This window comes from Monodelphis domestica, chromosome 2 (genome assembly GCF_027887165.1).
Source record: "Monodelphis domestica isolate mMonDom1 chromosome 2, mMonDom1.pri, whole genome shotgun sequence".
Taxonomy (NCBI): Eukaryota; Metazoa; Chordata; class Mammalia; order Didelphimorphia; family Didelphidae; genus Monodelphis; species Monodelphis domestica.
In genome coordinates this window covers 406561944-406586509 of record NC_077228.1, presented here as the reverse complement: position 1 = coordinate 406586509, position 24566 = coordinate 406561944, and the positions used below count along the sequence as shown (strand labels likewise).

The 24566-nt window shown below is 36.7% G+C and overlaps 3 protein-coding genes across 3 annotated transcripts; all 3 read right to left on the bottom strand.

Annotated features, from left to right (window-relative positions):
• Positions 1-1815: 1815 nt before the first annotated feature.
• On the bottom strand, positions 1816-2853 carry LOC100031181 (trace amine-associated receptor 6-like). Its single transcript, XM_001380465.2, has one exon. The coding sequence runs from the start codon at positions 2851-2853 to the stop codon at positions 1816-1818; it is 1038 nt and encodes a 345-aa protein (XP_001380502.2).
• A 12320-nt stretch (positions 2854-15173) lies between these two features.
• Positions 15174-16211, bottom strand: LOC100031169 (trace amine-associated receptor 8a-like). Its single transcript, XM_001380456.2, has one exon. It carries the CDS (start codon positions 16209-16211, stop codon positions 15174-15176), a length of 1038 nt encoding a protein of 345 aa, XP_001380493.2.
• A 4155-nt stretch (positions 16212-20366) lies between these two features.
• LOC100031163 (trace amine-associated receptor 8a-like) lies at positions 20367-21404 on the bottom strand. Its single transcript, XM_001380451.2, has one exon. It carries the CDS (start codon positions 21402-21404, stop codon positions 20367-20369), a length of 1038 nt encoding a protein of 345 aa, XP_001380488.2.
• Between the last annotated feature and the right edge of the window lie 3162 nt (positions 21405-24566).

Sequence of the window (24566 nt, the reverse complement as noted above, 5' to 3'; positions counted from 1 at the left end):
AGTATAATCTGAATGTGTATATGTGTATATGAATATATGTATATATTGAGAGAGAGAGAGACACTTGTGCCTCTGGAGACTAACACAGTACCTATTAAACAAGTAAATTTTCAAAAAATAATTGTGAAGTTTGTAAATTAATGTTATTATCATTTATAACAAACAAAAATTATTAATCCATTTTACCACATCCATGTGAATTGCTAAGTAAGTAGCTGAGTAAAGTCATGGGGGCAATAAGGGTAAAGTACTTTGAGTAGGTATTTGAGGAAGTTATTGGCCCATTCAGATTTACTTAAACACTAATTTGAATTCATATCAACCAACAAATACAAAAGGAAAACTATAGACTTCCAATTAACGTTTTTAGGGGAAAAAGAAGCTGGTGAATTTCATAGTTGACCACAACCCATAGGTATAGAAGGGCTTTTTGGGGGGGATTCAAGTATTCAACAATGATCTAGTCTTGGAGGAGATTAGAATCTAAATAGAATTCACAACATATAAATTATACTATGATAGATACAACTTTTCTCCTAAAAAGGAGCATCTTATTCCATATGGGAAAAGGAAGTAGTCATGAAGAAAGATAACAAATATATATTTTCTTCTTGCATGATTATTTAACTTTTCCTGTGTCTGCACAGTTTTAATATTTTGAAAGGAACCATTTACTGTATTTTTTTTAAATTAATCAGGATATTGAGTAGTACTATACACATAATTTGTTCTTGTGTGAATATATTGAAAGGTTTGGGAAAACAAAACCAATAAAGCGCCATTTTAGAACCACTTAAAGGAGAAATACATCAATAATCAAGTGATTTATATTTTTATTATATGAAATTAAAAACTCCAGAATGTAATAAGCAGAAATTTTTTTAACAATAAGTACATGAAAGTAGCTTGAGGCAGCATCAATAGAAAACAGAGTTTTCAGAGTACAGGAAATGTGTGTTTGAACTCTTGCAGGTGAGAGGGCATTGACATTCCAGTTAAGGGGCAGAAGTAGACACAGTAAGACAGTCAATATTAGAACACTCTCCCTCACACATAACACACTCAAACTTAGTGTAAGCCCATCCCTAAGGAAAAAAAAACACTCTGAGAAAGCTTATCCCAGAAATTGTAAAGGTGTGTGAGAATTTACAAAGAGTAGGAACCAAAACATGCAAATTTATTTCACAGAATTCTGAGAGTGGGAAGGAAAATTTTTGAGCAAGAAAATGAACGGGAAGTTGTGAAATCATTTGAGATTACATATCAGGACAAGAAATGAAAAGATAGTTGAATTAAGAAGTGAGAGAGACCCAATAAGCCAGGAGAGTTTATAGAGCTGAAGCACTTGGTTAATATTAGATCCATATGATATCAGAAGGCAATTTTTAAATAGTAGAATCAGAGATATACCACAGTAAAAATAATTTTTTTTAAACCCTTACCTTCTATCTTGGAGTCAATACTGTTTATTGGCTCCAAGGGAGAAGAGTGGTAAGGGCTAGGCAATGGGGGTCAAGTGACTTGCCCAGGGTCACACAGCTGGGAAGTGTCTGAGACCAGATTTGAACCTAGGACTTCTGGTCTCTATGCCTGGCTCTCAATCCACTGAGCCACCGAGCTGTTCCCCCCACCCCCCAGTAAAAATTCTTAAAAAGCATTATGGCCCAATTTAATGGGAAAAAATGAATCTTTTCCCATTTTTCTAAAAATTGCTAGTTTTTTACATTTACATTTTACATTTACTTGGCAATTATGAAGGTTGAGAAAACTATAAATATCAGGAGAAATTCATTGTCAGATTTCTTATTCTAGTCCTTATTCTTGTTCAGAAAATAAATTCATGGTTGAAGAACCATCCTGTAAGATTTTGCCAGTGACAATGAGTTTTATAGCTTTTCTAAACCAAGGATAAAAGAAAGCATAAATTAAGGGATTCACAGCTGAGTTATAATAACCCAACCAATAGCAGATCTCATAAACATAGGCAGGAGTGATAAAGCCTAGGAAAGCATCAATTACTGAGTCAAGTGAATAGGGTAACCATGAAATAAGGAATGCAATCACTGTGATGCCCAGTGTTTTGGCTGCTTTTCTCTCCCTCTTGGACACTCTGGCTTTGTAACTATCTGAAGAGTCCCCTGTGCTCCCTGTATTTTCAATCTTTCTAGCCTGAACTTTAGCTACAAGAAAAATCTTAGAGTAAAGAATGATCATAATGAGGCTGGGTATGAAAAACAACAGAAAGTCTATTAGGACCCAGTTCTGATTCACAGCAAGCTGGCAGCCTCCCACACAAGTGAGGGCACTTACTAACTCCTCCAGTCCATCAGCATTGACACCTGTGTAGAAAACAGACCCACTGTAAGTCATTGTGAAGGCCCAGGAGAGAGATATGCACAGCCCAGAGACAGAGACTGTGAACTTGGTTGGATAGGTGAGAGGGTCGGTGACAGCAATATATCTATCAATAGAGATGAAGCACAAGTGAAAGAGGGAAGTTAAACAAAATCCTGCATCAAAAGTAGTATGAAGTTTACAGTAACTGTTGCCAAAGTACCAACAACCCTCCACAGACCTCACCATGCTGAAGGGCATCACAGTGGCTCCCACCAGAAAGTCAGCACAAGCCAAGGAGGCAATGAGGAAATTGGCTGGAGAGTGCAGCTGCCTGAAGTGAAGGATGGAAATCATGACCAGGAGGTTTCCCAAGATAGCCAGAACAATCCCAGTGCCATAGGTCAGGTAAAGCATGACTCGGTGTCCTTTGGAATAGGGAAAATGAATGCAGGACCCATTGATGTTCTCGTAGCAGAGCTGCACAAATGAAGACTGGGACCCATTGTTGTAGGTCATCATGATTCTTCTCTCGGCACTGTGCAGTTTTTATATGCTTTGTGATCAACCAAAGGGCTTACCACTGAATTCTCCAATGGCCTTTTAAAAAGAACATATTAATTTGATGTCCATGTAAGAATTACTAGTTACACCCTCAAAGCCTGAGGAACCTATTTTATTTTAATAATCAATCTCCAATAATTTTATCTAGCCAGAAGTTGGTGATATCAGTAAGCAAGTAGATATTTAATTGTAACAAAAAATAAGCAAGGAATTTATTTTGGCCAAGTCTGCAGTGGATTTATATTGGCATAATTTGTGCTTTATCTGATGACTTGAGAAAATTGCCTTTTGGATTGTCTGTTCCAGGACCTCTGAGAAATTCCTTTTTTGTAAACAGCAAGGAATTGTGATGTAGTTAGCTATTCTATTCAGGGGACACCCTTTATTAACATTTCCTTTCCCATTCTGCTAGATAAAAGTTAATGACCCAAGCTCCTTATGCTCTAAGGAAGCCAGCTAATGGAATCCCATCCCCTGAAAGGCCCTAAGAGAGTCCCTGTAGTGTAAGGTGTGAATTGTTAAAATACATTTTTTTTCTCCAGTAATTACTTTGAGAAAGATATTTTGGAAACAGCCTTTTACTATATAATTTGAGGGTAGGTACCTCTACTGGTAATTTTCCAGTGACTTGTCCTTCAATGATCCAGTTACTTCTACTACCTTAAGGATATAAAGATGTAATTCATGATCATTTCCAATGATTCTATCTACCAATATCAGTTCCTTCAGTTGCTCTATTTATTTGTTTATATTATTTATTTATAAGTAGAAAGCAAGATTCTTAGAGGTCATAAAAAGAATAAAATCTCCTACTTTAATATCCAATATCTAGGATTTTAATGGTGATTGTTTCCAGTAACCATGGTCAATCCATGTCTATACAATTCTTGCCTATTCCTTTCCTCAAATTAATTTCATTAGGGTTCATAATGAGACATATATGGGCATATGCAAACATGTGTATAATATATATGCTTTGAATACATTGAGATAATTTGTTTTGTTTGTTTTGCACATATTTATTAAAAGAAACATTGTTCTTTTCTTTTTTCCCTAATAGGAGTAGAGGTTTGAAGGAGATAGAGTATATTTCTGTTCATTTTAAAAATTGATATGGGAGCATATACCATGTGAAATGTTACAGATGAGACCATCATATTATTATTGGCTTTACTCACCTGTTTTTCTTCATTACAAATAACTCCTGATGGAATATGAATAACCTCTAAATGGTTGTAATGTAAAAAAAAGGCATCAATTAAAAAAAGATTCCCATTCTGAAAAAAGCAACAACAATGGTCTTTAGACCTATATATTATTTGCCAGTGACAGGAAATGGGTGGGTCAATAAATGAAAAAGCACTTATTACTCAAGACATCATGCTAAGGACTGAAGATATCAATTAAAATCTGAGAGTCTCTGCCCTATAGAATCTTACATTCTAATAGAACAAGCTAAGACACATAGTCAAGGTTGGCCAGGGAAGAGAGTTTTGGATACTCACAGAGAATTGTGAATGAGGATATTCATGTCTCATATCTCTGAGACCTAGTTTTGATGAAGAAAATGATGATAATATAATAACAAAAGCTTGCATTTATATAACATTTGGAAGTATACATTGTACTTTAAAAATATTTTGTTACTTAATCCTTTCAATAACACTAGGAGTTAGGTGCTAATTTCCAGATATGGATACTGAGGCAAAAAATTTAGAGTTGGCCAGAGGAACATAGCTAGTGATGTCTAAGGTTAGATTTGAACTGAGGTCTTCAGGTCTCCAAGTCCAGCAAATAATTTCACACTGAGCACATAGAGCAATAAGCAAAAACAAAATTATCCAAGGAGGTATAAATCAGAATCAGAGAAAGTAAACAGTAGAGTTATACATGCTAAACAATACAAAGTTAAGAAGCTCTTCTATTGGGAATGAGATAATTCAACTCAACCAAGAATGGAGGCCCAGATTTCACCTAAGGGTGGATTCCATGAATTCTCTAGTGTAACAAGTTGGGATAAAAGCATGATAGAAACTACAAGCTCCTTTCAAGTTGCATTCTTCCTGAGCCTTATTCTCCCTAAGGTATCCTGAAGTGGCGTTGCCATCATCCATTTGTACCAAAACTGGAATCCAGATGTTCTAGAAGCAACTTTAGAACCTGAAAAAACTCTAAAAATGTCCTAAGAGAATCTGAACCATTCCTCTGAAGCTTTAATCAGTTCTTCCTGATCCCTCAGGCAGGTGCAAAGGACTCCTTTATCAGATGAGGAAACTGAGTCACACAGAAATTAAGTACCCAACTCAAAAACAGAGCTAACAAGGAAAATGCCATAAAAGCAAAGAAAAATAACAAAGCAAACCTAGAAGCAATAGAAAGACATAACTTCAAGTGAAACAAGCTAGGAACTGTAGTAGAGTTCTGAAAATAGTTTATGAACACTGTTGACCAATAATTCTACTTGTCAAATGGATTTTGCCAGCCATCACTGGGACTGAAAAAGGGAGTTTAGTTCTAAAGTTAAGAAAATATCTATCAACAACAAAACATAAGTGAAAAATGGAATCACAAAATGATCCTTTGAAATGAGTGAAATATATACATATGTATAAAAATAAAAATATTTGTGTAAATATATATGTGTATACATATATATTCTATCATCTCTCTGATTATACATCACTATATCTGTAACCTATGATTTCATTGAGACAGAACAGTCATATAGAGCATAACTCTTCTGAAACTGTAGAACTTTCCCCAGCATTGCTATAGGAAAAAAGGTAATGATTATGTAGTGAGTAGAGTCAATTTAGCCAAGCAGATGCCTACATGATAGATTTCTCATCAATGGGATCACCACTGAAACCAATCTAGAAGCCTTTCAAATTTGTCTTTGACATCACATTACAAGGCGAAGCCTTGAAGAGAGCAGGATGACCTCTACTTCATAGAAAGCACTGGAATAGGACTTTACTAAGGCAATGAAGACATGGTCCACCTATCTATGGGTATTGTGTATATTTGCTGTGTATCTGTGTGTATAGAGGTAGGTAATGTTATAGCTAGGTGTTAGAACTAGATAAAATCCAATTATATTTGCCCAAATATATCCAAGTATATTTACATGAGAAGCCCTGAAAAACAGAGTTAAGCATGAATAAAAGGGGAATAAATACCATTACCAGCCTGGTTCTAGCAAATGTGAAAAAAAAATGAAAATATATTTGAGGAGATTGTGGTAGGAGCCTCACCTGTTCCAAAAGATCCTAACACCCTACTTTAGTGTCATGACATGTTACTAGTGTTTTGATGAAGGATATTCTGCCGTCACAAATGACTTGATACAGGAAAGAATGATATAAACTAGTTCTGCTTTTAATTCCAAGAACCTTAGAACAATGATAGGTAAAATCTAGGCAATTTCATTCTGAATGCCCACTGCATAAGTCAGAGTAAATATGGTTGAACTTTATTATTCAGAAAGATCATAGGGCCATAGATTTATATCATGACTTGGAGCTAGAAGAGATCTCAGGGGTTGTTGAGTCTAGTCCTCTCGTTTTCTCATTTTACAGATACAGAAACTGAGACTGATAAAAAGTTAAGTGACTTTCCTAGGGTCACATAGCCAATAAATTGTTATGAAGCAAGATTTCAACTCAGGTTTTCCTGTATCTAAATAAGTACTCTATCTACTGTGCCACCTAACTGACTAAGATTCAACTTCATTAAAAAAATAATTATTTATTTGTTTCATTAAAATGCCCAACTAACTTCCTCCCTCTTTCCCCACATTAGAGAAAATACCATTTGGCAAAAAGATATATATATATCTTTATATATATATATATGTATATGCATACATATATATAAATATAAATCTATGTCTTACTTATTTTTATCAGTTCTTTCTCTGGAGGTGGACATACACCAGTAATTCTTCAAACAATATCTCTGTTGCTTTAAATAATATTTTCTTGGTTCTGTTTCACTCTTGATAATTTGAATTTTACTTTTTATTCAGAGTTCAGGGTCCAAACTTATTTTTTTATTATTCATGCTAAATTTTATCATTCATAGAAACTTATAAAAAAGAAACTAAATTTACATATCAGACATAATAGCAGACACTTCTAAAGATTATAAACATTTTAGTGACTAAATCTTAACCACATCTCTTAGTAACAACCTCCCAGTAGCAAGTGTGAGAGGCTTATTCTAAGGGCCAGTTTTTCACCCATTTGTTGTTCATTTGGTCAGTTGTGTCTAACTCTTTGTGACCCTATGGACCACAGGATGCCACGCCCTTCTGTCCTCTACTGTCTCCTAAAGTCTGTCCACGTTCACGTTTTTTTGCCTGCATGACACTATTCATATTGATCTTCACAGCAATGGACTTTCTTTTTGTCTTCAGATGCAGTATTTGTACCTGAGGAAGGGCTGGTCTCAGATAGACTTCTGTGCCTCTCCATCTCTGCCACAGCATCCTGTCAGGAGGGAACCCATTTTAAGACTTTACATGTACTTGTTCATTATTCTCATGGCAGTGATTGTAATGTGGCTTAAACCAGTATATCCAGGAATGGGAAATAAGTGATCAAGTCAGGGATTCAGTGGAAGTGACCTACCTTTTGTGCTCAGGTGGTGATAAAATTTAATGCCGTTATGAACCTAGTTCCTTTCTAGGAAGCAGGGTCCTGCTGTTATTTTGGGGATAAAGAATACTCTAAGATGTACTTGTTCTGTGGCTGAAGAGACCTACCCATTTCCTTCTTTTCTTCTAAACCTTAACCTTCTCTCTTAGAATTAGCATATAGTATTGATTACAAGGCAGCAGAGAAGGAAGGCCTGGCCAATGGGGGTTAAGTGACTTGGCCATGGTCACACCATCAGTAAAAGTTGGAATTCAAATTTGAACCCAGGACCTCCCATCTCTAGATCTAGTTCTGAATCTACTGAGCCACCTAGCTTCCCTGACCTACCAGTTTCTGAAGGAAAATGTCTGGCTTTCTCTCATCAACTCTGATTAGAACCATCTATGGGCAGTACAATGGATAGAGAGTACAGACCTGGACTTAGGAAGACCTAAATTCAAATACAGCCTCAGACACTTACTAGCTATGTGACTCAGGGCAAATCACTTAACCCTGTTTGGCTTCACTTTTTCCATCTATAAAATGAGCTGGAGAAGGAAATGACAACATTCCAGTATCTTGGTCAAGAAAGTCATAAATGGGTTCTCAAAGAGTTGGACATGACCGAAAAATGACTGAACAGCAAAAATTTCTCTCATGCTTCTGGATGCTACAATTCTCTGTCACTGGGACAAAAATTCACCTTTTTTTTGATCTATCACTAAATCTGATGAACAGAGAGAGCACACAAATGAAGTCTCAGAATATACTCTGATCTATTCTCTCACCAGGGACCAGGGTTAGTGGGGTCAGACCTGCTACCATCAAGTTGCTGGGCCATCTACTGATTACTCAACACATGCCACAGTCCATGCAGTCACCCAGAACATTCTAGAGGAAAAGTGGTTTCTAATAATGGTATCTTGTTATGTTTTCCCTTGCATTTCAGTTCTCAGAGTCACTACCTGGTGGAGTTGGAGGCTATTGGCCATGACTTGCAAACACTCTGCTAATAGCCAAAGTTGACTACAATCAGGGAGAGGGTTACTTTTGCAACCTTGGGCTGTCTTAGAGTACAAACAATGGTTGTGAAGAGTTTTACATACCCAAAAAGGGTTGATCTGATCCTTGAGATAACAGAGAAAGACTGGAATTTATGGCATGGGGAGGGGCTGTCTGAAATAGCAAGACCTGCTTTTTTAGGGAAATAACCTTTGAAGCTATGTGAAGGATAGATAGGAGAAGGGGATGCCTTCAAGAAAGATTACATAGGAAGCTTTTGCAGTAGTTTGGGTGAAAGTTAATGAGAGCTTGAACTAAAGTCATGGTAGTGTGAGTGATGAGGAGACTTTTGTGGGAAATGTGGGGACAACTTTCTCATATCCTCCCTTCACTCAAATACCCTCAGTGGCTTTTCCTAGCTTAGTATACAAACTACAGAGCCTGTTATTTAAGACCCCCAATAGTCTGACACTAATGGACATTTCCATCCCTATTTCATAACACTTCTCATCACCTCAAGTTCGGTGTTCTAGATAAACTTCAGTATGCTTAGTCATGGGAGATGACAGAGATTTAGGGTTGGGTTTTCAATTTACAGCTGAGGAAAATAAATCTAGATTAATTTAATGACTTATTCAAGGTGTCACTGATCCTGACAGAGGCAAGATTTGAACCCAGATCCTCTGTCTCCAAATACAAATTCTTTGTCACTGAGCACACAGAATATATGACCAACTTCTGTGCTTATCCTTACTCCTCCTGCTTCATATCTTTGCTCGTTCTCTCTAGATTTTCTTGGAAAGTACTTCAATTACCTCCCTTCTCAAACTATTGAAGTCCAATCCTTCAAGGGCCAATTCCAACACTATTTCATTCTTCAGGTGATTCCAATTACTCACCCTCCTGGATGTAAGCAATCTTCATCTACTTCCATCCTCAGCCAAACTCGAAAGGGACCCTGCTTTAAAGGATAGAGCACTGGACTTGGACTTAGAAAGACTTGAGTCCTAATTCTGTCTCAGATATTTACTAGCTGAAGACACTGGACAAGTCATTTAAACACTACACGCCTTAATTTCCTAATCCTTAAAATAAGTGTTGGACTCTATGAGCTCACAACTGTAAACTGTGATCCTATTCTCATAGATTATTTTCTCAATTGCCTGTTTGCACTTATTTCATTCTTCTTTGTATTGTAGTTGTGAGTATACATAGCTCCTTCCCATATAGACTATATAATAATCATATATATATGTATATATACATACACAAACATCTTTAACATTATCTAATATCTATCTAATGTTTATAGCTCAGGAGGCTGACACACAGCATCTACCAAATAGATTTTAAAGAAATGTCTGCAAAATTTACAAATGAACTAATATGTTGTTACTGTCATTAATAAGTCATGGTACAACATCTATGCAGGCTTTCAAGATTGTTGAATGAAGTCATGAGGACCTGAAGGGTTAAGGAAACCACCAGTCATGAGTTGGGGGAGCTAGCAGCCTATTCAGATTTACCCAAATACTGATTTTTCTTCATGCCAGCTGACAACTACAAAAGGAACTTATATAATGTGCCAAACCTATAAAATTCCATTTTAAGTTTCTATGAAAAATTTTAAAATTTGGGAATTTAATGGGTCAAAATGACATGTAATTATAAGAGAGTATTTTGGAGCTGTAGATATTCAGCAATGTTTTTTACCAGAGAGGCACTTGTAATCTAAGGGATATATAACAAAAAAGGGACCAGCTAGGTGGCTCAATGGATAGAGATTGGAGATTCGAGGTTCAAATGTGGCCTTAAACATTCCCTAGTTGCATATCCCTGGGCAAGTCACTTAATCTTGACTGTGTAGCCCTTACACCTCTTCTGGCTTGGAACCAATACTTAGAATTGGTTCCAAGACAGAGGAAGTAAGGGTTTTAAAAAATAAAAATGGGGTGGAAATGGCCATTGGACATTTTCTTCTATAAAGAGACATTCATATGCCATATGAAGAGAAGAAGTAGTCTTGGGGAGAGTTTATAAATGAACCCTTCTTTCCTGCATGTTTTTTAAATAATAATTTTTCCAGATTGTATATTAAAACAATATTTCAATATTCATTTTTGATATTTTAAATTGCATGTTCTCTCTATCCCTCTGAACCCTCCCCAAGAATGCAGGTAATATACATTATACTTATATCATCATATAAAACATACTCCCATTGTCATATTATGAAAAGGACATATATTGCTTTCACAAAAGAAGAATTCTTGCAAGAAATAAAGAATAGTATGCTTCAAATTTCATCCAGACTTTGTCTATGCCTTCTTGGCAGTAGATATCTTTTTTTTTTTTGTCAAAGGTCTCTCGGAGTTCTCTCCTTTATGATCCTTTAACTTGTCTTGGGCACATGTTTTTGTTCTTGATTTTTATTTTTACATTTAAACTATTATCTTCCTTCTGAGAATCACTAAGATGTTTTGTTTCCAAGGTAGAAGAGTGGTAAGGGCTGGGTCTTGTTGGAATTACTTGGTGTCAGAATTTGGCCTGGAAGGATTAGACTTCAGTAGTTTGGGGAGATTGGCACAGTTGAAGTGCATTCTGAGAAAAGCTGGATAGAGTGAGCAAAGATATGGAAGTGGGAGAAGTAAGGATAAGCCCAAGTGACTTGAGCAGGCTCACATAACTAGAAAGTATCTGAGGTCAAATTTTGAACCCAGGACTCGTGTCACTAGACCTAGCTTTCAATCTACTGAGCTACCTAGCTGACCTCTCTACTTTAAATTATAAGGAAGGGACCATTTATTGTATTTCTTGTATCACTCAGGATGTTGTTGACACACAGTAGGTACTTTGTGTTGAATGAAAAGGCTGAAATATTTGTTTCTGTTATTGTTGAGTTGTGAAGAAATAAGTATCAGACTGACTATATAATGTCAGTCTGAAAAGTTTGTACTCAGGTATCTAGATGGTTTACCTCAGTCACTAAACTTATAGTGAAGTACAGGGAATACTTCTCCCTGTACTGGGCCAGTACACACCACTGTCTTAGAGATCAAGGGTTTATAAAAATAAAAATTTATTCATCTAAAAAATGATTAAAAGGGTATTAGATAAGGAAATCCCTAATCTAGAGTTTATCTAGCTAAAGGTTTCCCAAACTACATAGTCCTCATAGACTAGCCTTCTGATCTTGCAAGTCCTAACTCTAAATCCCTCTTATCACTTGACTAACCCCCCCCCCAAAAAAAAAACACTTATCTAACTGCCCTGTCACTAAAACCATATCTCTTTACATACATACCAGTGTAACCTGGTAAACCCAAAGATGTCAGGGCCTACCAACTGGCTTGGCAGTGAGGTGAAACCTCAAAATGCCAGCACACCAAAAGTCTGAGTCCTCCTACTCCCTCTTCCTTCAAGTATTCCTGCTCACAGTTAATGATATCTATAGTAAGAATCCAGAAAACCTTTGGAGGTAGTCAGAATCCCTTCTAGATCAAAGATGACTCAAGAAAGATTTACAAAGTCCTCAAAACCAACTCAGGGACTTTGCTATCACTAGGAGGTCTTTCCTAATAATCAGTGTTGTTCTCTCCAAAATATTGCCCATGGGAACAAAACCAGGTTTAAATCTCTCCAGTCCAGATGAGACCCTCAGAGAAAAACAAAAGCAATCTGGACCTGGTCAGTAACCAAATCCAACTGACTTCCAGTACCTCCAGTGTTCTCATCTGCCAGCTGAAGAATTTCCCCTGGATGCCCCATGTTCCAGACTCCTGGTCATACCTGTATAGTCTTGCATGAGACTGATTTACTTTTGCAAACTTATTTATATAGCAATACCTAATTACCTTATTTCTAATTCTACCACTACAGTTGTTTCAATCCTGTCCAACTCTTTGGGACCCCATTTGGAGTTTTCTTAGCAAAATACTGGACTAAAGGGGGTACCTAGGTTACTTAGTGGATTGAGGGCCAGGTCCTGGGTTCAAAACTGACCTCACGCACTTCCTACTTGTGTGATCTTGGGCAAGTTAGTTAACGCCCATTGCCTAATCCTAACCACTCTTTTTTTTTTAATTTTATAATATTTTATTTGATCATTTCCAAGCATTATTCATTAAAGACAAAGATCATTTTCTTTTCCTCCCCCCAACCCCCATAGCCGATGCGTGATTCCACTGGGTATTACATGTGTTCTTGATTCGAACCCATTGCCATGTTGTTAGTATTTGCATTAGGGTTTCCTTTAGAGTCTCTCCTCTGTCATGTCCCCTCAACTGCTGTAGTCAGGCAGTTGCTTTTCCTCGGTGTTTCTACTCCCACAGTTTATCCTCTGCTAATGAATGGTGTTTTTTCTGCTGGATCCCTGCAGATTGTTCAGGGACATTACACCGCCACTAATGGAGAAGTCCATTACGTTCGATTATACTACAGTGTGTTTGTCTCTGTGTACAATGTTCTCCTGGTTCTGCTCCTCTCGCTCTGCATCACTTCCTGGAGGTCGTTCCAGTCTCCATGGAATTCCTCCACTTTATTATTCCTTTTTGCACAATAATATTCCATCACCAACATATACCACAATTTGTTCAGCCATTCCCCAATTGATGGGCATCCCCTCATTTTCCAGTTTTTGGCCACCACAAAGAGCGCAGCTATGAATATTTTTGTACAAGTCTTTTTGTCCATTATCTTTTTGGGGTACAGACCCAGCAGTGCTATGGCTGGATCAAAGGGTAGATATTCTTTTGTCGCCCTTTGGGCGTAGTTCCAAATTGCCCTCCAGAATGGTTGGGTCAGTTCACAACTCCACCAGCAATGAATTAATGCCCCTAGTTTGCCACATCTCCTCCAGCATTCATTATTTTCCTTTGCTATCATGTTAGCCAATCTGCTAGGTGTGAGGTGATACCTCAGAGTTGTTTTGATTTGCATCTCTCTGATTATAAGAGATTTAGAACACTTCTTCATGTGCTTATTAATAGTTTTGATCTCTTTATCTGCAAACTGCCTATCCATGTCCCTTGCCCATTTATCAATTGGAGAATGGCTTGATTTTTTGTACAATTGATTTAGCTCTTTATAAATTTGTGTAATTAAACCTTTGTCAGAGGTTTCTATGAAGATTTTTTCCCAATTTGTTGTTTTCCTTCTGATTTTAGTTATATTGGTTTTGTTTGTACTAAAGCTTTTTAATTTGATGTAGTCAAAATTATTCATTTTACATTTTGTGATTCTTTAATCCTAACCACTCTTATGCCTTGGAAGGAATACATAATTCTGATTCTAAGATGGAAGGTAAGGGTTTAAAAAAATACTGGACTAACCTTTGTCAAAACAAAAACCAGAAAAAAAATTTAATAATTCACAGTCATCTTGATGGAAAAAATGGATCAATAATTTCAGTTTAGTTTTATTGTATGAAAAGACTCAAGACATAAAACCAGTCTTTTTATTTTTTTGCAAATAAGTTAATGAGCCAAAGGAGTAGGGGACGGGGGCAAGAAGGACTGATATACCAGATAGAGAGCAGAAATAATATCAGTAAAATAATCAGTATTAGAAATGATCTCCCTTAGATCACACACTGGAAATTAGTCCAAGTCTGTATCTCATAACAACCACACTAGTGTTATTCAATGAATATCACAGGGAAATTCTAAATCATGCTCTCTCTCTCTTTGGGCTATAAGAGAAAGAGAATCAGGCTCTTTCCAGAGGCTGCCAAGCTATGTGGGGTGTCAGGGACAGATAGGAGCCAATAGATATAAATGACAATTGAAAGATGGCTGACAGGTTGGGGTCCAGAGGAAAGAGAGTGAGAGAGATTCCTGTCTATCTAGATCTTCCCCCTGAAAGGCTGACGGACTTAGGCTTGGTAGCCTAAGCCTCTAAGAGGTTCAGATTGGTGGACGCTGGTTTTTGTCATAGCAGAGCAATGTTCAAACCCAGGGTATAAAGGGGTTGTGAAAGTATCTTCTTCTTTAGGACTGTTTCTTCTTTTCTTCAGATTTCTGCCACTATTGGTTAGGGTTTGGGGAGGATGATGAAAAGGTTCAGGGAAGGATGAGAGCTTTTGCTCAGGATCCAGTCTCCATTAGGACCTTCTTCTTTGCTGTCTCAATTCAGAGAGAGAGAGAGAGAGATCAACTGCCTCTCCCCTGGAATCTCTTTTTCCCTCAGGATTCTAAGTCTTACCAACCCATCCATGGATGGAAATTTTTTGCATTTCTTCCAGTTTCTGTCATTCAAAGTCCCTGCATTATTCTTGTATTACAGAATACACATCAGAAAAGTAAAAAGAAGTTCCCTGAATGAAAGAGGTAAGTGGGAGGGATCCAGTGAGCCAAGGAATTGTTTAGAGCTGAGGCACCAAGTAAATGTTAACCCTTTGAATATCTGTCATCATTTTGTTAATACTAAAGTTACAGAGAAATAAAACTGCCAAAAACTCTGAAAATCATTATGACATTGTCTAATGGAAAGAATGGCTCTTTTTTTAACCTTTTCTGAAAGGTGTTGCTAATTTATTATATTTAATATCAGTCATTTGGCAATTTTGAATGAGCAAAAACAATTCAGAAAATTATACACATCAGGAGACATTCACAGTCAGATCCCTCATTTTAAACTTCATTCTTGTTCAGAAAACAAACTCATGGTTGAAGAGCCATGCTCTAAGACTTTGCCAGTGACAATGAGTTTTATAGCTTTTCGAAACCAAGGGTAAAAGAAACCATAAATCAGGGGATTCACAGCTGAGTTATAATAAGCAAACCAACAGCAAATCTCATAAACATAAGCAGGGGTGATGAAACCAAGAAAAGCATCAATTAATGTATCAAGTGAGTAGGGTAACCATGAAATCATGAATGCAATCACAGCTATGCCCAGTGTTTTGGCTGCTTTTCTCTCCCTCTTGGACACTCTGGCTTTGTAACTATCTGAAGAGTCCCCTGTGCTCCCTGTATTTTCAATCTTTCTAGCCTGAACTTTAGCTACAAGAAAAATCTTAGAGTAGAGAATGATCATAATGAGGCTGGGTATGAAAAACAACAGAAAGTCTATTAGGATCCAGTTCTGATTCACAGCAATCTGACAGCCTCCCACACAAGTGAGGGCACTTACTAACTCCTCCAGTCCATCAGCATTGACACCTGTGTAGAAAACAGACCCACTGTAAGTCATCGTGATGGTCCAGGAGAGAGCTATGCACAGCCCAGAGACAGAGAATGTGAACTTGGTTGGATAGGTGAGAGGGTCAGTAACAGCAATATATCTATCAATAGAGATGAAGCACAAGTGAAGGAGAGAAGTATAACAAAATGCTACATCAAAAGTAGTATGAAGTTTACAGTAACTGTTGCCAAAGTACCAACAACTCTCCACAGACCTCACCATGCTGAAGGGCATCACAGTGGCTCCCACCAGAAAGTCAGCACAAGCCAAGGAGGCAATGAGGAAATTGGCTGGAGAGTGCAGCTGCCTGAAGTGAAGGATGGAAATCATGACCAGGAGGTTTCCCAAGACAGCCAGGACAACCCCAGTGCCAAAGGCCATGTAGAGGATGACTCGCAGTACAGGGGAGTAGGGAGTCTGAATGCAGGAGCCATTGACATTTTCATAGCAGAGCTGCACAGCTGCTGGCTGGAACCCAATGCTGTCACTCATGATTCTTCTCTAGGAAGCTTGCAATGCTTCTGGGCTGATTTTTTGTGCTCACGCAGAGCTCACCATTGAAATGTCCAATGGTTTTATTAGAAAATAATGTATCAAATTAATGTCTATACAAAAACTACCAATTATACTTTCAAAGCATGATGAACCATTTCCAATTTAATTGTCAATCCCCAGAATTTGTTGAAATATCTCAGAGAGCAGCATTGATAGTTTATCAAAAAGCAAGCAATTATGTTTGACCTGAATATTTGAGAAAATAGTCTTTTGATCTTCTAAGCTGTATCTCTGAGAAACTTTCTTAGGGAAACAGCATAAATTGTGCTGTTGTTGCCCATTTCAAAGGGCACTTTTTATTAACATCTCCTCAGTCCTGTCAGATCAAAGTTATGTCCCCAATCCTCTGAGTTCTAAAAGTCAGCTAAAGGAACTCCACCCCTGAAAGGCTCTGAGCCAGAATCCCTGTAGTATAAGGTGTGAACTATGAGAGTAGATTTTTTTTCCTCCAGTCATCATTACTTAGATAGTTATTGTGAAAACAAGTGTTTAGTCTATCATATGAGGCAAGAGACTCCTGATAGATTTCCTCTGAATTGATTCTCAATGATGTCACCTATATAAACAATAGTGATTTTGTAACCTTTGGTGCCTTAAGCATGTAGAAAAATAATTCCAATCTTCCCAACATTTTTGTCAAATATTGAGCTCTTATCCCCAAATTTGGAATCTTTGGGTATATCAAACACTAGATTGATGAAGGTATTTACCCTTAATCTATTTCATTGACCCAACCTTCTATTTCTTAGCCATTACCAGATTGTTTTGATGATCACTGTTTTAAAGTACAGTTTAACATCTGGTACTTACTGCTAGGCCTCTGTCCTTCACATTTTTTTTTCATCAATTCCTCTGATATTCTTGACATTTTTCTTCCAGATGAATTTTTTAATTTATTTTTTCTAATTCTATAAAATAATTTTTCAGTAATATGATAAATATGGCACCTACTAAGCAAATCATTTTAGGTAGGATTGTGACTGAAATTTTCTTGACAAAGATACTGGAGTAGTTTGCTATTTCCTTCTCCAGCTCATTTTTTATGGATAAGAAACTGAGGCAAACAGGATTAAATGACTTGGTCAGAGTCACATAGCTAGTAAGAATCTGAGGTCAGATTTGAACTCAGGATGTTCATCATGTTCATCATCATGAGTTCAAGACTCATCTGTCTTCCTGACTTCTGGCCTAGTACCTTATCATTTATACAACCAAATTTTTTCATGTAAATATATATATGTATATATATACATACATATATGTACACACATATACACACACATATACATACACATATACACCTATATAACTAACACATCTATATATATATATTCATTGAGAGAATTTCTTTTGTTTGAGTATTTGTTAAAAGAAAATTTCTGTTCTCTTTTCCAGGAGAGTAGAGGTAGAAGGAAGAGAGAATAGATTTTTGTTCATTTTAAAACAGAGAGATGAAAGGGTGCATTCTATTTGAAAACATGCACTTTTAGATTAAATCATTGTAATATTAATTTTTACTTATTTTAAATTAATTTTACTCAATAATTTTACTTTTTTTACAGAAGACTCCTTGAAAAGTAGAAACAATCTATAAATGTTTGTAATGTAAAAGTCTGTCAAGCTCTGTGTTCTAGATAAACTTCAATATGCTTAGTCATGGGATCAGAGATTTACTGTGGGTTATCAATTTACAGTTGAGGAAAATAAGAAATAGATAAGTTTAATTACTCATTCAAGGTTGCACTGATTGTGACAGAGACATTATTTGAACTCAGATCCTCTGTCTCCAAATACATATTTTTTTTGTGACTGAGCATTCAGCATATGTCCCATTTCTGTACTCATCCTTACTGGTCCTGCTTCCATATCTTTGGTCATTCTCCCTCAATTTCCTTGGAATGCAGTTCCAATGCCTCCCTTCTCAAACTATAGAAATCTAATTCTTCAAGGCTCAATTTCAACATCATTTCATCCTTTTCACCTTCTGGGTATAAGCTATCTTCACTTTCTTCCACCCTTGACAGAACTTGAAAGGAAACTTCATTAGTGGATACAGCTCTGGACTTGGACTTAGGAAGACTTGAGTCCTAATTCTCCCAGATACTTACTAGTTGTGTGAAGACACTGGACAAGTCATTTAAATCCTCTAGACCCTGGTTTCCTAATCTTTAAAATAAGTGCTGGATTCTATGACCTCACAACTGTAAATCTGTGATCCTATTCTCATAGATTCTTTTCTTAATTCCCTGTTTGCACTTCTTTCATTCTTCTTTGTATTATAGTTGCAGGTGTACATACCTCCTTCCCACATAGATTATAAAACAATCATATATATATATATATATATACACACACACATATATATATACACACACATGAACATTTCTATCTTTTTATTTTTCTATCAATCTATATATTTATTATCTATCTAATCTGTGTAGCATTGTAGACTGACACACAGCATCTATAAAATAAATAGAGTTGTCTCCTATATGATCATTTAACTTGTCTTGGGCACATGTTTTTGTACTTGACTTTTATTTTTACATTTAAACTATTATCTTCTTTCTAAGACTCACTATGATGTTTTGTTTCCAAGGCAGAAGAGTGGTAAGGGCTGGGTCTTATTGGAATTACTTGGTGTCAGAATTTGGCCTGGATGGATTAGACTTCAGTAGTTTGGGGAGATTGGCACAGTTGAAGTGCATTCCAAGAAAAGCTGGATAGAGTGAGCAAAGATATGGAAGTGGGAGAAGTAAGGATAAGCCCAAGTGACTTGAGCAGGCTCACATAGCTAGAAAGTATCTGAGGTCAAATTTTAACCCAGGATTCTCTATCACTAGACCTAGCTTTCAATTTACTGAGCTACCTAGCTGACCTCTCTACTTTTAATTATAAGGAAAGGACCATTTATTGTATTTCTTGTAACACTCAGGATGTTGTTGACACACAGTAGGTACTTTGTGTTGAATGAAAAGGCTGAAACATTTTTTCCTGTTATTGTTGAGTTGTTTCAATTCTGTCCAAATCTTTGGGACCCCATTTGGAGTTTTCTTTCTTTCTTTTTTTAATAGGCAATGGGGGTTAAGTGACTTGCCCAGGGTCACACAGTTGGGAAGTGTCTGGGGTCAGATTTGAACCTAGGACCTCCTATCTCTAGGCCTGGCTCTCAATCCACTGTGCTACCCAGCTTCCCCCCTACTCCCATTTGGAGTTTTCTTAGCAAAATACTGGACTAATCTTTGCCAAAACAAAAACTATGAAATAAAAAAAAATAATTCACAGTCATCTTAATGAAAAATGGATTAATAACCAGTTTCAGTTTAATTTTATTATATGAAAAGGAAAACCTATAGGGACCTAAAACCAGCCTTTTTTTGGAAATAGGTTGATGAGCCAATGGAGTGGGGGATGGAGGTGAGGTGGACCGACATTCCAGGTAGAGAGCAGAAATAATCTCAGCAAAAATAATCAGTATTAGAAATGATCTCCCATACATCATACATAGGAACTTAATCCAACTCTGCATCTCATAACAACCACACTAGTGTTATTCAGTTAGTATCACAAGAAAATACTAAATAGGGCTTTCTCTCTGAACACTAGGAGAAAGAGAATCAGGCTCTTTACAGAGGCGGCCAACCTATGTGGGCTATCAGGGACAGATAGGAGCCAGTAAACATAAATGACAATAGAGCAAATAGGTGAGAGGGAGAGAGAAAAAGAGAAAGAGAAAGAGAGACAGAGAGAAAGAGAGACAGACAAAGAGACAGAGTCAGAGAGAGACAGAGAGAGAAACCAAATAAGCCAAGGAATTGTTTAAAACTAAGGCAAGAGGTAAATATTAATCCTTTTAATATCTATCATCAATTTTTTGAATATGAAACTTACAGAGAAATGCAACAGACAAAACTCTGAAAAGCATTATATTGTCTAAATGAAAGAATAGTTTTCGTTTTAACCTTCGCTGAGACATGTTGCTAATCTATTATATTTAATATTAGTCATCTGAGAATTCAGAATGAATAAAAATGACAATTCAGAAATTATACATATCAGGAAACATTCACAATCAGTTTCTTCATTTAACCTTCATTCTTGTTCAGAAAACAAACTCATGGTTGAAGAGCCATGCTCTAAGACTTTGCCAGTGACAATGAGTTTTATAGCCTTTCGAAACCAAGGGTAAAAGAAACCATAAATCAGGGGATTCACAGCTGAGTTATAATAAGCAAACCAACAGCAAATCTCATAAACATAAGCAGGGGTGATGAAACCAAGAAAAGCATCAATTAACGAGTCAAGTGAGTAGGGTAACCATGAAATCATGAATGCAATCACAGCTATGCCCAGTGTTTTGGCTGCTTTTCTCTCCCTCTTAGACACTCTGGCTTTGTAACTATCTGAAGAGTCCCCTGTGCTCCCTGTATTTTCAATCTTTCTAGCCTGAACTTTAGCTACAAGAAAAATCTTAGAGTAGAGAATGATCATAATGAGGCTGGGTATGAAAAACAACAGAAAGTCTATTAGGATCCAGTTCTGATTCACAGCAATCTGACAGCCTCCCACACAAGTGAGGGCACTTACTAACTCCTCCAGTCCATCAGCATTGACACCTGTGTAGAAAACAGACCCACTGTAAGTCATCGTGATGGTCCAGGAGAGAGCTATGCACAGCCCAGAGACAGAGAATGTGAACTTGGTTGGATAGGTGAGAGGGTCGGTGACAGCAATATATCTATCAATAGAGATGAAGCACAAGTGAAAGAGGGAAGTGTAACAAAATCCTGCATCAAAAGTAGTATGAAGTTTACAGTAACTGTTGCCAAAGTACCAACAACTCTCCACAGACCTCACCATGCTGAAGGGCATCACAGTGGCTCCCACCAGAAAGTCAGCACAAGCCAAGGAGGCAATGAGGAAATTGGCTGGAGAGTGCAGCTGCCTGAAGTGAAGGATGGAAATCATGACCAGGAGGTTTCCCAAGACAGCCAGGACAACCCCAGTGCCAAAGGCCATGTAGAGGATGACTCGCAGTACAGGGGAGTAGGGAGTCTGAATGCAGGAGCCATTGACATTTTCATAGCAGAGCTGCACAGCTGCTGGCTGGAACCCAATGCTGTCACTCATGATTCTTCTCTAGGAAGCTTGCAATGCTGGGTTATTTTTTTTTTTTGTGCTCACGCAGAGCTCACCATTGAAAAGTCCAATGGTTTTATTAGAAAATAATACATTAAATTGATGTCTATACAAAAACTGCCAATTATACTTTCAAAGCATGATGAACCATTTCCAATTTAATTGTCAATCCCCAGAATTTGTTGAAATATCTCAGAGAGCAGCATTGATAGTTTATCAAAAAGCAAGCAATTATGTTTGACCTGAATATTTGAGAAAATAGTCTTTTGATCTTCTAAGCTGTATCTCTGAGAAACTTTCTTTGGGAAACAGCATGAATTGTGCTGTTGTTGCCCATTTCAAAGGGCACTTTTTATTAACATCTCCTCAGTCCTGTCAGATCAAAGTTATGTCCCCAATCCTCTGAGTTCTAAAAGTCAGCTAAAGGAACTCCACCCCTGAAAGGCTCTGAGCCAGAATCCCTGTAGTATAAGGTGTGAATTATGAGAATAGATTTCTCCAGTCATCATTATTTAGATAGTTATTGTGAATACAAGGGTTTAATCTCTCATTTGAGGCAAGAGACTCCTGACAGTTTTCCTCGAATTGGCCTTCAATGATGTCACCCTTATAAATGATAGTGATTTTTGTAACCTTTGATGCCTTAACCATATAGAAAAATAATTCCTGATAGTCTCCAAAGAGCCTATTTACCCACATCAGCTCCTTCAGCTGCTCTATTAACAAGTGGGAAATGTAATCATAAAGTCAATAAAAAGTTTGAGGTCACAATATGAATAAAAATTCTTACATTAATATCCAGGAATTTTGGTATAAGTGCTTTCAGTGTAGACTTTAGCCAAGGCATACTTTCCCTGTGAAATTCTTGCCCAAACCTTTCAAAATTTGAAAAAACTTTACAAATTTAGGGTACAGAGTTTGGGGTACATACGTGAATATTTATATACTGATATTGTTGTTGTTATTGTTGTGTAGTCATTTCAGTTGTGACTGAAATTTTCTTATAACATCTCTCTTTATATTTAAATCATGTGCTCATTTTGACCATATATTGGTTTATGGTAGGAGATATTGTTCTAAACCTAATTTTTGTCACATTCATTTCCAATATGCCCAGCAATTTTTGTCAAATATCGAGTTCTTATCCTTGAGGTTGGGATCTTTCATTTTATCAAACACTAGCTTGTTGAGGTTATTTACCCAAAATCAAATCTACTGAAGTCAGTTTTGAACTCAGGAAGAAGAGTCTTCCCAATTTTTGGTCTATTACCTTCTCTACTATGCAACCTAATTTTCTCACATATAGATATATACGTATATAATACTACACATATACATCTACATAACTAACATATCTATATATATTCATTGAGAGAATTTGTTGTCTATTTGTTAAACACAGATTTTTGGTCTCTTTTCGAGGGGAATAAAGGTAGAAGAAAAAGAGGATAGATTTTTGTTCATTTTGAAAGAGATGAAAGGGTGCTGTCTTTTTGAAAAGTTACATGCACTTTTAGAGGAAATCATTGTAATATTAATTTTTACTTATTTTAAATAAAATTAGCTAATTTTACTCAACTATTATACTTTGTTATCAGAGGGTTCCTTCTAAAGGAGTTTGTAATATATATAATATAAATAAATGTTTGTAATGTAAAATGAATTAGGTGATCTTCATTTTTAAGATGAAGTTTCACTCATGATGAGAAAGTATAATATTGATGATAATCAATGCACTGGAATTCATATGGAAACTCAGCAAATGAGAGACTTGTTTTGGAGAAGTAAAAGGTGCCAGAATTGATCATCTTCTTCCAGCACATCCTCTTCTCTGATGGCAGTTCTCATAGCCTGCTCTGTCTCTCTTACACCATGTAGAAGTACAAAATATTTTGAAATTTGCTCCCTATCAGTGACCCAGGAAGGGGATGGGTGTGGGAGGAGAGAAACCTTCTCACAAATTCTGCCCTCAAAGTTTTTTTGAGGAAAATTCTGAAAGCTGATGTACAGATTTTATCTTGTACACCACTGTAATTCATTCTGCATTAAATGGTATGCAGCAAATGATATTTTGCAGTTTCATATTCAACATGGCTTTGCTATAGGTAAGAGAGATTGAGAAAAAGAAGAAACTGTAAAGGTTAAAATTATGGTTGAGACTGAATGTAATAATTATCTTTGGTCACCAAGGATTTTATTTATAAAATCCTAATGAAACACCCAAACTCAGCTGGAAATTTTATGATGATTTAATTGATATGGTGGAGGGGATTAAGAAGAAGGAAGAAGGATGGGGCTAGTACCAGGAGGGAAGATTAGGAGATCTAGAAAGTAAGGTTTTGAGTATGAAGGAGGAAAAAATCAGCTTAACCTCCAAAGGGACTCAACTAAGATGCCCGAGATTGAATCAACTCAAGGGCAAAACTCACTGCCAAAATCTAGACAAATAACTGCCACTACTCCAAGATGTCAGAACACCTAACACGCTGCCACCCAGAGTTACCTCTCCAGGGAAAGAGGAAGAGAGCGGAAGTGATGTGCCTTATATAGATTGCTTTACGTCATTTTCCTGCATCTCATCTGTACCAAAGATGGCTTAGTTTGACTTAGGACAGCCCAGGGGTCTGTCCGTTTTTTCTGCACATGTCTGTTGAAGGCCATATCCTCAGATAATTAAATCTTGAGTTTGATGCAGACCTTCCTAATCTTGTTAAACTAAGAATGGTGGAGAAATGTAGAGTCTCCATTGTTACTGATCTGGAAACAGCTAAATCAGATCTTCTAAAGAACAGTCTGATTAGGGTGGAATGGTTTTAAAATTCACAAGTCTTCATTGTCACTTATGTAGGATGAGGAAATTATACATTTATTTCAACTAGAAATATAAAATGATGAATTATTATAAAAATCATTCATTTAAATTTTTACTTTATAAGAATGTCATGTTACATTGTTAGTAGTATGCAAAGATCCACCTAAGAAGGACAAAGAAGTCTTTAGAAAATAAGTGAGCCTCATAATTTCACTTCTGAAATAAAAAAAATAAGATTTTATGTTTAATATGTAGAAATAGTTTTAGTGTCTACAAGTGTTTACATAGTCTTAGTATCCCCACGGAATATAATTTAAAGGTCACCTCAAAATATGCCTTTT

Bases quoted from the DNA above. Each gene is read 5' to 3' on its own strand.
- LOC100031181 (XM_001380465.2), bottom strand. From the start codon at position 2,853: ATGACCTACAACAATGGGTCCCAGTCTTCATTTGTGCAGCTCTGCTAC.
- LOC100031169 (XM_001380456.2), bottom strand. From the start codon at position 16,211: ATGAGTGACAGCATTGGGTTCCAGCCAGCAGCTGTGCAGCTCTGCTAT.
- LOC100031163 (XM_001380451.2), bottom strand. From the start codon at position 21,404: ATGAGTGACAGCATTGGGTTCCAGCCAGCAGCTGTGCAGCTCTGCTAT.